This window comes from Cydia splendana, chromosome 27 (assembly GCF_910591565.1).
Source record: "Cydia splendana chromosome 27, ilCydSple1.2, whole genome shotgun sequence".
NCBI lineage: Eukaryota > Metazoa > Arthropoda > Insecta > Lepidoptera > Tortricidae > Cydia > Cydia splendana.
The window spans coordinates 6,730,798-6,744,632 of NC_085986.1; the positions used below are offsets into that span (position 1 = coordinate 6,730,798).

The window sequence follows — 13,835 nt, forward strand, 5'->3', positions numbered from 1 at the left end:
GCGAACGGTCCAGAACGCAAAATGACTAGTGTAATATTTTGCCTACATCACTTTTAGTCTACATCGCGAACGGTCCAGAACGCAAAATGACTAGTGTAATATTTTGCCTACATCACTTTTAGTCTACATCGCGAACGGTCCAGAACGCAAAATGACTAGTGTAATATTTTGCCTACATCACTTTTAGTCTACATCGCGAACGGTCCAGAACGCAAAATGCCTACTCGTTTTACCTTTATGTTAGCGATATCGACGGAGCCCCGCTGTCGTGGGGCTCCTATTCTGTGCTGTTTGGTCTTCGGCCATTTGAAGATAACTAACGAATCTAACCTACCCTAGTGATATAAAAAAGTGGTCATTTTGCGTTCTAAACCGTTCGCGATGTAGACTAAAAGGGATATGGGCATTTTCATTTTAACTTGCACTTTAAAGCGCGACTTAAGTCGTGTTTCAGTAACGTCTAACCGTTACATTCCTGACAAAATGTATGGGATTTGACATAGACCGTCAGTTTTGTAACGATTGCTAACCGGCCGTTAAAGGTGTACAGTTAAGTGGAAATTCCCATACAGGCAAAATATTACACTAGTCATTTTGCGTTCTAGACCGTCCGCGACTATACCCAAGAAACTACTGAATGATACTTACTTGTGTTCTAAATAGTTGGAAGCGCCTTTACTATTCGGACTGGTGACGGTCGCCTCGAAGCCCAGGTTGTTGATCGCTTCACATATCGTTCTTGGGCCAATAATGTCTTCGAGAAGTGTTTGTTTACATGATAGCACAAGTAAGGATGAATACACTTTAGACAAGAAACTACTGAATGAAACATGTCGAATTTAATCGATACTTACTTGTGTTCTAAATAGTTGGAGGCGCCTTTACTATTCGGACTGGTGACGGTCGCCTCGAAGCCCAGGTTGTTGATCGCTTCACATATCGTTCTTGGGCCAATAATGTCTTCGAGAAGTGTTTGTTTACATGATAGCACAAGTAAGGATGAATACACTTTAGACAAGAAACTACTGAATGAAACATGTCGAATTTAATCGATACTTACTTGTGTTCTAAATAGTTGGAGGCGCCTTTACTATTCGGACTGGCGACGGTCGCCTCGAATCCCAGGTTGTTGATCGCTTCACATATCGTTCGTGGGCCTATTACTTCAGCATCATACTTCACTTTGCCCCTGTAAACAAAAGATAGATATATGTATCAATATAAATGGTAATATGTTTTTGTCAAAAATTTCATTTTTGGTACAAGCTTTTATCGCTGATTACTTTTCTTACGACAGACAACTAATACTCATCGAGACAATTCTAAAAACCCTTAACACAATTAGGTTGCGTTGTTTCATCACAGAGTTCCTATGGCCACCTCTTGTCTCCATCAAATCAGCTCGATGGTACCATAATATTGCATTGTCACCCGACTTACGTGTGTGCAAATTAATAGCTCAATCGGAAATCGAGAAGTGGGTCAAATTTAGCTTCCAAGATTTGACACACTAACTAATAAACCAACATTCGTACATACTAATACGGCAAGTTATACCGGGTGTGTCCTGTAACACGGGCAAAAAAATAAACTGTACTCCTCAAACTGACCAACATTTGTTCAGCGACTTTAAAAAAAACTTGTATTTAGATTTTTAGCACAATTTAAAGTTTATTCTAAGACGCAATGTATTGCGAATTATGCTTTGTTTGAAGCGTGACAAGCAACGACAATTACACAGATGACAGCGTACATTGAAGACAATATTTTTATGAAAATTATTTTATATTATTTGTATGAAAAATAAAAAGTAAAGTAAAGTAAAGTAAAGTCTTCATTATTTTTAAAAGTTGCTGAACAAACGTTAGCCAGTTTTAGGAGTTCAGCCTACACTTTAATTTTTTGCTCGTGTTACAGGACACACTCGGTATAAAAGCTCGTAGAGACTTTAAATGAAGACACCTACTTGCTGGTGGTGAGGGCGACGGAGCAGGACGCCACGCCGGTCAGTTTAAGTACAGTCTTCTCTATTTTGTTGACGCACGACGCGCACGTCATGCCGCGTATCTGCAATGATTGAATGATTGAATGAATAAATTGACGATCTATGAATAAATGCGTTTTAAGTCAATCAAGTACAGTCCACGTCTATATGTTTAATTTGCTCGCTTTATTACAAAGGGGATAGGTGCGAAAGCGTAAAAATCTTGGATTTTAATTGTACACTTTAACAAAATGGAAAGCTAGATATCGACGGCGAAGTGCCATGAACTAACTAACATTTTTAGTAATACACATTTTCATCCATTTAGTAAAAATAGATAGGTGTTCATGGTACTTCGCCGTCGATATATACGTAAACATATATTATCAAATGTTTTAACAGCAAGAAAATATTTGAAATCGAAGTACATACGTAATTTCGTATCTAATATTGACAGAAAAAGCTTTTTAAAGTGTATTCAACCTTACGTGTCATATCATAAACAAAGGTGACGTCAAATTATCATTCCAACAATACGATTCGATACAATCCGTTCGTTACTGCGATTATTGATGAACCTCTTATTAGAAATGATATTTTTCAGTGTTTATTAGGTTGATTTCAATACTATGTGAGTTTGTTTAAGTATACAACAACATTTTAAGCGATGATTAGTGTGATAATGTCTTCGAGAAGTGTTTGTTTACATGATAGGACAAGTAAGGATAAATATGATGAACTTTAGCATTGTCAAACATACCAGAATAGACCTCTCCTTAAATCCACAACGACAGCATGTAAATTAACAAATAATAGTCAACAATTCCGATCCGATTCCAATCCGAATCGCTAAACTTAAGTGGCAGTGGGCGTGGCACATTGCCCGTAGAACCGATGGCCGTTGGGGCGGAAAGGTTCTCGAGTGGCGACCACGTACCGGAAGGCGCAGCGTGGGTAGGTCCCCACAAGGTGGACTGACGACCTGGTAAAGGTCGCGGGAGTCCGCTGGATGCGGGTGGCGCAAGACCGGTCATTGTGGCACTCTTTGGGGGAGGCCTATGTCCAGCAGTGGACGTCCTCTGGCTGATATGATGATGATGATGATGAGTCAACAATTATAACCTATAGCGGCCCATCATACTATAAACTTCAGTCTTTGAATAAAATAGCATTAGAAAGTATACTTTGAATTGGTTTCGTTTTAAAATGGAACGAAACGAAGCCAGATTACGACACAATAAAATACAATGTCACGGACACGGCGCGGATAGTCCGCCGGTTCCTCGCTGCGGCCCTGACCGCCGGCAGCTTGGGCCTTGCCCCGCTGCCGGCGGCACCCTATACTCAGTATCTTTAGGTATTTAAATAAAAATATATTTAATTACACAAACGGGTCTACCGCGATATAATTTCATTGTTTTTACCTTTAATTCCTAATACAAATTAAAGGTAAAAACAATGACATTATATCGCGGTAGACCCGTTTGTGTAATTAAATATGTGTACAAAACGCCAGAGTTTAAAGTGTTAAATAAAAATAAACAATATCTACCCTCAAATGGCTCCTTAAGCCAGTTGGGGGTAGATTAAAACATTACACGATCAAATTTAAAAATGTAGGTTAAAGTCAGATCGTTCAGTGACTGATCCAGGCGGTTTTGTATTTGGTCGGTTAACCAATAAATGTTATAACTACCCGGAAATGTACAAATTATTTATTTACTTATATTTCAATACCTAAAGATACAGACTATAGATTAGGTTTTTTAAAATGTGTTTTTTTTTTTGTGTTTCATATTTTACTTTTAATATCTGGGAGACCGAGCTTTGATCGGAAAACATAAAAACTCAAAAATGCGCGTTTTCCCAGAGATAAGACCTAGCTAGATCGATTTATCGCCCTCAAAAACTCCCATATAGCAAATTTCATCGAAATCGTTAGAGCCGTTTTCGAGATCCCCGAAATATATATACATAATACATATAAATAAATAAACAAGAATTGCTCGTTTAGAGGCATAAGATAACCATATTGTAAAATGCCTAACTTAAGAAAAGGAATAATAAATACAATGTCACACCGTGAGTTGTATCTCCTTAAGGCCCGTGCCGTCGTCGACGCTGAGCACCTCAGAGGGGAAGCCTAATTCAGTTATACTGTTAGCGATGTCTGTCGCTGAGATCTTTCTGGCTGAGTAACTGACTTCTGCCTTGGCTGCTAACAGGGCTATGAGGATGGAGTCCACACCTGGAAAATATAAACAACATTTTTTTTGTAGCAAGCAGAAACGTCACTGAGCGATGCTATTAGGTTTAGAAACAAATTAAAAGTGGTTAATTCAAAAGGGTGGGACTTGAACCCACGACTACGGGAACGCTAGCCCAGTGCTCTGCCATCTGAGCTACACCTTACCTAATACAGCAAATATTTCCACCATATATGAGCCTTAGAAAGGCCCTAGCGACATCTACCGTAAGAGTGTTACACTTCTTAAACGGCAGCGACACACGATGCATACGTCGTGTATTTTACTTCTAACGTACATCGTGGTTACTCTGTACTTCGACTCCGACTAACCAGATAAAAAAAAAAATACCATCAAGCGTATTACTTTTTCAGCTTCTATTAACAAGATAGACCCTAATAAATGTTGGTCTTTTGAGTAGACCAGCGGTCTTTTGAGTAGACCAGCGGTCTTTTCAGTAGACCAACGGTTTTTTTTTTCAGTAAAACAGTAGTGAAAACATTTTCAGTGGACTTGCAGTTATTTTAGTAGATAGTTCCCGATAGCTTACCATATAACTTTGAGCAGTGTTTCTCGATGGCTGCTACACATGACGCACAGGTCATCCCTTTCACTTCTAACGTACATCGCGTTAACTCTGACTCTGATGGTAATTTGCCCTGAAATTTAAAAACTGTTATATAGGTCCCGGTCTAGTAACTTGCTTAACCCTTTGAACACCAGGCCTATCGTGTGCGGCGCGTCATTCGTGAATCACAATAGCGAATATTACTGCAATGTTCTGCCGCCAGAGTGCAGCACTACCGACTCTAGTAAATTCATAGACTAACTTATACATACTGTGCCTTAAACTTTTTTTTGACAAGTTTTCACAGACAATAAAATATGACATTGATGTTTGTTAACAAGGGCCTACCGGTAAACGCGAAAATCGAAATTTAGCTATCTGCCTCTTTATCGCTCGAACATGCAAGAGTGATAGAGAGGCAGAAACCGAACTTTCGATTGTCGTGTTTCACGGTAGGCCATGTGATTGACGTAGTGACGCATGATGTGTCATTGATGTTTGTTTACTGTATGTGCTAGTTGTGCCACCTACGCAGAGCTTTGCCTAATATTCCATATATACGAACGTTTTTAAGGGGGTGTTAGCCGCGCGCGTTAATTGACTTTTTGACAATCAAAGGGTTAAAGACACCACGAACTGTAACACAGATACAATCGCAAAACCGGCAGTCATCAAATTAATGAACGTGTGTGTGCACGAAATATAACGTATTTTTCCGGTTAATCTTGCGACTGGCTGTTCAACTTATTTTCGGTTTATAAAAACAACATTAATTTCATAATTACATGACATGTTGTGGGATTGAAATCTGGTGCTGATACCTATAATAATATTCTTGAACCGTCACGCTCCGTGACTGTTATGCCATTTAGAGTTCTAGCTAAATTGGACAGTCCATAGTGGAAGTATTTATAAACCAATTTACCTAGGACCCTAAATGGTACAACAATCGCGGAGCGTGATGGTACAATAGGTTTTTTCATACCACCTCGGTGGCGAACAAAGCATACAGCCGCATGCCGGTAAGCGGTCACCATAGCCTATGGGCGCAACGCTCATACTTACATTAGTTTGTGTTTTACTCTTGACTGGCGATGGTCTGACCAGCACGCCGTCACCTGAAGCTTCTTTGTTGGCCTTGTCTTGTGAATTAGCTTCTGGAAAGACAAAAGCATTTTAGTTAACAAGCAGAACGACTAACGAATCAACAGTTTTTATTGACGTATTGAACGAATTGATCTGCGATCTGTTGAGGTGTTAGAGCGGCTGGCCTGGACTCTAGCTGAACCAACGGTCTTTCCAGTAGACCAATGATGTCTGCGATCTGTTGAGAAGTCAGAGTACAGCTTCCCCGTGCTTTTGCTGGACCAGACCTTTGCGCCAGTACACCAACTGTCTTTCCAATAGACCAACGGTCTTCCCAGTAGACCAGGGGTCTTCAAACTTTTTTACCTGAGCGCCATATTGCGCCTCAGAAACTTTCGCACGGGCCACCGTCGGTTTTTACGCCGGGGGAGGGTGTCTGGTTGCTGCTGTTAGGAACAGTTCCACTCTCATCTCAATGAATGCTGAACCCCTGCAGCCTGGCTCCCTTGGGCCGGACAGTGGGCACTCGCTTCGGGTGTCGGCGGGCCGGATTGGAACGCGTCGCGGGCCGGGGTTTAGAGACCCCTGCAGTAGACCAACGGTCTTTCCAGTAGACCATCACATTTCTAATAAATCATAAAAATCTCACCATTATCCCCACTGGATTCGACTCCATCGACGCTCTTGATCGACGTATCGAAGCCTAGTTCGTATATGATGTCTGCGATCTGTTGTGGAGTAAGAGTAGAGCGGCTGGCCCGGACTCTGGCGGTGCCGGACGCGAGATCCACTGTGGCGTGGATCACGCCAGGGGTTTCTCTTAGAGCTCCTGTGAACGGAATATTTTACACAAATTAGAAATTTTACTTTATTATTGATATTGTTTGGTCAATATTTAACTGTACACTTTTAGTCGAGTTTTTTATTATATCCACAAAATAATGATAATCAAGGGTTTTTTTCTATAGAATCATCATGACAGAAAACAACAATGGTTACTTCTGTACTTGTTCAGGACTTGGGCTTAATTTCTTGTTGTAAAATACATCGCACAATATTTTCTTCTGTTATCTTTCGGAAACAGACAAGTCAAATGAGAATACTAGATATTTATATGATGCTTTTAATTTAGACCTACTGTTGTTTCATTTGAACGTGTTTCAAAAGAAACGAATCGAAAGATCGATTACACATTTCACATACAATCTTTAGCGAACGTTTTAACAGTGACAGACGGTTTGGTGCAACCATCTCTAAGAGCATTAACTCCAGTCAGCCTATCTATATCACAGAAAGCGTGTATGCGTATAGGCTGACTTGAGTTGGGGAGACACTCTGCATACCTTTTATAATCTAAAATGCAATCATACTGTAAGAATACGTACCTTCTATAGTGTTGACGCAGGACTGGCAAGTCATGCCGCCGACTATGATGAGCACGTCACTCTCTTCGGCAGCTGACATGTCGATCAGCAGATCTGTGGGAATTTCTTTCGGTAGGAGATTTCTGGAAGAAGGGAAGAGGTTTTATTAGAATGTTAATGTCAAAATGGGAGCTTAGTTGAAAATGAATACACTTTGTTGACTTCACCGACAAAATAATTGAGGTCTAAACGGGTACAAAGTTCTATAAATAATCAAATAAGCAGTTTTCGTCTGTCGGTTTTTTCCAGTCATTTATTTTTCTTCAAGTAAATAGTTAGTTTATCAATTTTACGGAACCGTGCTCTCGCCCTGAGCGATATCGAATACCATGATTTCTATTCTCTCCGGTAGCCGAGGTACCGAGGTTTTGAGAAGAACATCGGTCTTTCCAGTGGACCATAGTCAGCGAAATGCTATACATGGAAGTATTCTGTCCGCTCAATTATGACCCAACGCAAACTACCCCGCGATAGGCGGTACTTACAAACTGCTCGATTGACAATCTCAGTACCACCGAGATGACAGTCAGTGACAAATGGCTAAATTGATTTATAAAAACAACGTTTTTTTGTAAATAAAAATATATTCATGTGTCGTGAAGTGGTGCAGAAGTTATTTTAGTTCATACCAAGGACAGTGGAATCACTTTTCACTTGTAGTAAACAGATAACTTCAGTAGAATTTGGAAAAAACATGACAATTTGTTTTCAGTACTACCGTGCTAAGCTAAAACGTAACAACTGCATACGACTTTCATAACAACATACGACTTTTTAAATTGCGAGGATAATAGGGATGGTGTTATGCTAAATGAAGTAGACTATTTTATTAACTTGTGTTTGGTTTAGGTATTTTCTATATAATTATAAATGTAGTAATAAATTCCTTCTTACAGATTTGTATTTTCCTTTTTTATTTCATGAGATGGAGCTATAAAAAAACTACCTAGTTATTTCAAATTAATAATCAAATTTGGTATTGTCATTTTACATTACTTTCCATTCAGATTCCCACAAGATGCTATTCGCAGAGAACTATGGAAAAAAGCTGTCCAATTAGAGAGACATGAAATTGAGTGGATGCCTGGCAAGATATCTAGAATATGTTCTATTCATGAGATATAACCCGTGAGATAATCATACCCGGTCTCCTATATGTAGATACATTTTTCCTATCATGCTTTCACTGAATTAATTTAACAAATACACACATTATCTGAAAATGTTGATCATTTTAATCCACCCTCTACTGTCACATATATGTAGGTTCTCTCTCAAGCCATTTCCGTCAGTAGAAAAGAGCGGCAAACATATTAACTCACATTATAGACGGGTGTAACGCGTTTTATATTCAATTACCTTGATTTACCGACGTAAATCAGTTTCGTTTCGTATAATGTGAGTTAATATGTGTTCAAAACGCGAAAGTTTAAAATATTATAAGAGCGGCAAATTTAGAAAATGTAAGCGCGCGAACGGCTGTGGTCCTATACAAAATTTTAATTTTGCACCTTTTTCTACTGACAAACTTGCTTGACCGGCTATATACATATAAAATATTCTGAACTGAAAGTGGGGATTTATTGTGACTCGCCTGTTCAAATATTTTTGACCCGATTCGTGTACCCATGTAAATTTTGCAGACTGTATAGCCAGTCCGATTTCTAAGATCAAGTTCGCCATACATTTACTATGGCGTACTTGATCTTAGAAAAACGGACAGACTATACCTGAACGTGACTTCGCACTGCCATGCAGATTGATAATAAAATATACAAAATACTTATTATAGCGGAATACATTTATACAAGAATGATATATTTACTTATGTTGAGTTAGTCTGTCATGTCATAACAACATTTTAACTAGTTATCTTTTAATCTGCATTAAATTATTATACGTGAATTATTTGACTGGTTCTTCACTGTATGGCATAAACCTATCCCTGTCCAAGTCATATTCTAATCAAATATGAACCGCGAACTCTCAGCGGCCAGTACGTACAGCAAGAAGGTTATTAGCGGATTAATGTCGCTGATTGGTAGTTATTGACATTATATGCATTTCATCTACACTTAGCTATGTACCATTAGTGTAATAAAGATGACTCTTATTTTGTTTACCAGCTTTGATTACAGGCTCTGTAAACGCGTCGTCTTATTTGAATGTAGGCGTAATTGTGTATGTGTGCTAATTTGGCCCGAGAATTTGAACGGTAATGTTCCTAAAGGCGGTATCCATGGTTTTATATGATCGCAGACCATAGTGTTTCAAGTTGACCAAGAGTCTTACCTAGTCTTGTGTGTCAAAACCCACTCTCGAGACGTATAACGGAAGTATCCAAGGTTGTGAGAAGACCATTGGTCTTTCCAGTAGACCGTGGTATTTCGAGTAGACCAAGGTACAATCTTACCTAGTCTCTTCCTGCGAGGTGTCTTGCGTGTCAAAACCCATGTCTTCTATTCGCTCGCGGATCGCCTCCGCGCTGCACTCTCGCGGCGCATATCGGAAGTAACCCGCGTTCTCTGATAACTCCACCTGCGAAAACATTTACATATTATGGATTAAAGGGGCCCACTGATTACCAGTTCGCCGGACGATATCGGCCTGTCAGTTAGAAGCAAAATTTGACAGCTCCGAACATCGGAGCGATACGGAGCGATCGGAACGATACGATATCGTCCGGCGAACTGGTAATCTGTGGGCCCCTTAAGAGGTTTTCCTCCTTCCTTGTGGGGCATCCAGGTGGGCAGAATAGGTCACAGTAGATAATCCGTTGGACCTTCATGATGGTTTTAACGACTTTTTACTACGTGGTCATTACCGTGTTTTGTGGTACACCTAACAATTGCTTTGTATTCTTTAATACGTTGTGATTGTGAAGTTGATTGGCCACGAAGAAAATCGAAACACTATACTATACCTACTTAGTACGTACTTGTTCGGGATTACAACCACCTACAGGCATGTACGTGGTTGTAATCCTCCGTCTCCCTTTGGAATTAACTACCGATATTTTGAGTAGACCACCTGTCTTTCGAGTAGACTACCAGTCAAAATACTACCGATCTCCCACGTAGACTAAACAATTTAGAGCTCGCCTTAGCATGCATGCTCGACGCCTCGCAGACCGCGGATAGTGCCTTCAAAGCCTGCCAAGAGCCTGCTCCGTCTTAATGTACACTCAGTAGCCCTTTCCAACAAACTTCCGGTACTTCAAGTAGACCGCCGGTCTTTCGAGTAGACCGCCGGTCTTTTAAGTAGAGCATAGTAAATTAGAGCTTACCTTAGCATGCTCGACGCCTCGCAGTCCGCGGATAGTGCCCTCAATGTTCCGCACGCAGGACTGGCAAGTCATGACTTGCCAGTCCTGCGTCCCTCCCCTCCTCCTCCTCTCCTCCCTTGATCGGGATTCGAACCGCCACCAGGGCCTGCTCCGTCTTAATGTACACTCAGTAGGTCTTTCCAGAAAACTTCCTGTAGTTCGAGCAGACCTTTGGTCTTTCGAGTAGACCGCCGGTCTTTCGAGTAGACCGCCGGTCTTTTGAGTAGACCATAGTAAATTAGAGCTTACCTTAGCATGCTCGACGCCTCGCAGTCCGCGGATAGTGCCCTCAATGTTCCGCACGCAGGACTGGCAAGTCATACCCTTGATCGGGATTCGAACCGCCACCAGGGCCTGCTCACTCTCCCTGTGGACAAAGAAAAATTGTATTTAGTGTTTTGTTACAAACTTTATTAGCTGAGGGGCTAAAAAATACACACTTTTCATTGGGTTCACAGCTCCGTAAGAAAGGAGTGAATGAATATTGCTACAAGGATTTAGTGTCGGGGTTACATCGAGTCGAACCAAGATAACTCTGCACAGGACTCGGTGACACAGAGTCTAATAGTGACGTTTGTAGTGGCGCACCACACCTTGTCACTTAAACTCCTTCTGTGCGATCGATAATGGCACAAGCGGCCGCCTGCTGCTCAACACGTCGAAAAACCGATCTAAATAATTACAATTTTCGATTTATGTCTAGCGTGTGATGTGTTTGTTTTGATTTACCAATAAATTTATTCACTCTGAGTAATTTTATCTGCGCGCCGAAGACTTCAATAGAGTTAAACCGTTTTATATTAATTTTAATATCAGTATGACACACGATAGTTCTAATGTAATTTCATTTTTCTAGAAGTGAGTACAGATGTCCTAAGAGGGACCTATCAGAGAGGAAGATAGAAGTTGATGGCGCAGGAAGAAGAGGGAGCTAGATGCTGGTGGCGGTACCCAATATAATTCCGACACGACTCTGGCTCGGTCACTTGGAGAGGATGGGAGAGGATCAAGCTGTGAGAGCATTTGTGGGGCATCCAGTTGGAAAACGTCCGTCCAGACGTCCAGATACCGCTGGAATGACGAAGTCTTAAACCTGTCGCCCTTGGAGTACCCAACTGGCGTGAAGTGGCGCAGAAGGCAGAGTCGCGCCTCTTGTGTCGGGGGCCAAGATCCTTTTCACCACACCAGCTCGTAAAGGCTTACTTTGTACTTCAAAAACTGATAGCAAAGTTGCATTTTATTCACCTGTGAGGCAAAGTAATCAAATGCTAATTTTGAGTTCTTTTCTTATGTTTGCTGGTAGAATTGACTTTTAAATGATGATTTTGGATGATAAATATTTAATAACATTCATTTGGATTTGATTTGGTTTGATTTTGTTTGATATTTTACATTTAATATTTGCTTCGGGTTGGTGTGGTGAAAAATTTTGTGTTTCACTCGGGGGCAAATTTTTTTTAACCCTCGTGCTTTTAAACCTCAAGAAACGCTCAAGATTCCATTTTTATTTCGGTATCTTTCGCTTGCTCGGGTATTAATATTAGCACGAGCGGTTAAACAACAACTTTGCGCCCTTGTAAAAAAAATAACTATTTTGGGTCAATGAGCCAGTGAAGTGAGTAGAGATGATCAGTGATCACTACGTCGCTAATACACTATTATACCGCGAAAAGCTATTATCTTTGAATCATAGATTGTAGGAAAACACATTAGTTCCACATTATACAATTTCATGGCAATTTGTCTTGACTGAGACGTTTTGCTACACGAGGCTAGTAAGGGTTCCCCCACATATCGCTGCCCCAATATTACAGGGTTCTATGTTTCACTTTTATCGAACTGAAATTTGAACATTGTCATAGTGACATTAAGTCGAATTTTAACTATCTTGAAATTCGACTTAATGTCACTATGACAATGTGAAAATGTAACATAGAACCCTCACTTAATGTGAAAATGTAACATAGAACCCTGTAATATTGGGGCAGCGATATGTCGACGCGGAATCGGCAAAATCCGATATATCTGGGGAGACCCTTAATTGCATTGTTTCGCTATTAATGTTTGCGATTTAGACACTTGTGAGCGTCTTATGGGCCAATATTTGAATCATATTCATTCATCATTCAAATGTCGTTTTGATACCAGGTACACATTCGAATTAGCCTGTTATTCAATAGGGTATTTTCCTACTAGTCAAGTCAGGCCGCGTAGCCAAGATGCCAATCGCTTACGCTCCGCAGCGATCGAAACGCAACTGTCACTGTCACACCAATATGGAAGAGTGATAGAGAGACATAATGCTTTTCGTTGTCGAAGCGATAGCGATTGTAACCTTGGCTAGGCCGGCTGTTACTTTCTTAGAACTGTCAAAACGATTTGAAGAAAGAAAGAAAGAAAGAAATACTTTATCTGGTGTAAAACATAAAACTCATAAATAGACAAAAACAGTATCTATATAAGTAATATGTGCTTTAAACAATTAAAGAGTAGGTGAACATACTTGTTTGTTAACTTGAAACAATTATAGGTAAACCAGAACTTTGGGAGTATTGTCAAGAGGGCGCTCGTTTTGAATTTTTTAAAGCAACAATTTGTATAGTGGGGACAATGGAAATTGGCAGATGATTTTTGTTTTATTCCGACAACTTTAATAAGTGCGAAGTTTGATGTTTGGATATTTCTTCGGTTTTTACGCTATAAAATTCGTGAATTATACGACGTATGACACATAAATCAAAATCATCCAAATCTATTTTATTTTTTTGTTTTCTTTTTTTTAGGTTTGGTCGTTTAATTCCGCCCTTACGCCCTTCGCTAGCAATCCGTGATACCGATGCATGCGCTACACCTAATACACAAATCAAATTATTACAAGACATCAACCAAATCGTGACGCCCTGACTATAGTGACATTTGTCCATAAGTTTGAAACTTACCCGTCAATTCAGGTGGTAATTTTGTTATGTTTTCTAATGGAAGAAATTTCTCTCCCGCACGTTTTTTTTTTTCAATAAATAACTATATACACCGTTTACAACTTTTTCTCTGTAAAATCTAAAACTTTCGGCATGATTATTGCAGTCTAATAATAATTCACACGAAACTAGACAAAGCAATGTTTACATTGTCAATATTGACAACTATCATAGAGGGTAGATGTTGTCTATTATTAAAGTTGTTGCCATTGCTAGAAATTAGT

The 13,835-nt window shown here is 39.9% G+C and overlaps 1 protein-coding gene across 1 annotated transcript in view; it reads right to left on the reverse strand.

Moving 5' to 3' along the window:
* The window catches only part of LOC134803794 (copper-transporting ATPase 1), a 69,096-nt gene that overhangs the window by 35,097 nt on the left and 20,164 nt on the right, over positions 1-13,835 (reverse strand). Inside the window, exons 2-10 of the mRNA XM_063776629.1 lie at positions 10,883-11,000; positions 9,722-9,846; positions 7,270-7,391; positions 6,534-6,713; positions 5,864-5,955; positions 4,781-4,889; positions 4,066-4,232; positions 1,967-2,067; positions 1,061-1,189 (exon numbers count right to left, since the gene is read on the reverse strand). Coding sequence (XP_063632699.1) covers positions 1,061-1,189; positions 1,967-2,067; positions 4,066-4,232; positions 4,781-4,889; positions 5,864-5,955; positions 6,534-6,713; positions 7,270-7,391; positions 9,722-9,846; positions 10,883-11,000 — 1,143 coding nt within the window. The remainder of the gene's footprint in view (positions 1-1,060; positions 1,190-1,966; positions 2,068-4,065; positions 4,233-4,780; positions 4,890-5,863; positions 5,956-6,533; positions 6,714-7,269; positions 7,392-9,721; positions 9,847-10,882; positions 11,001-13,835) is intronic.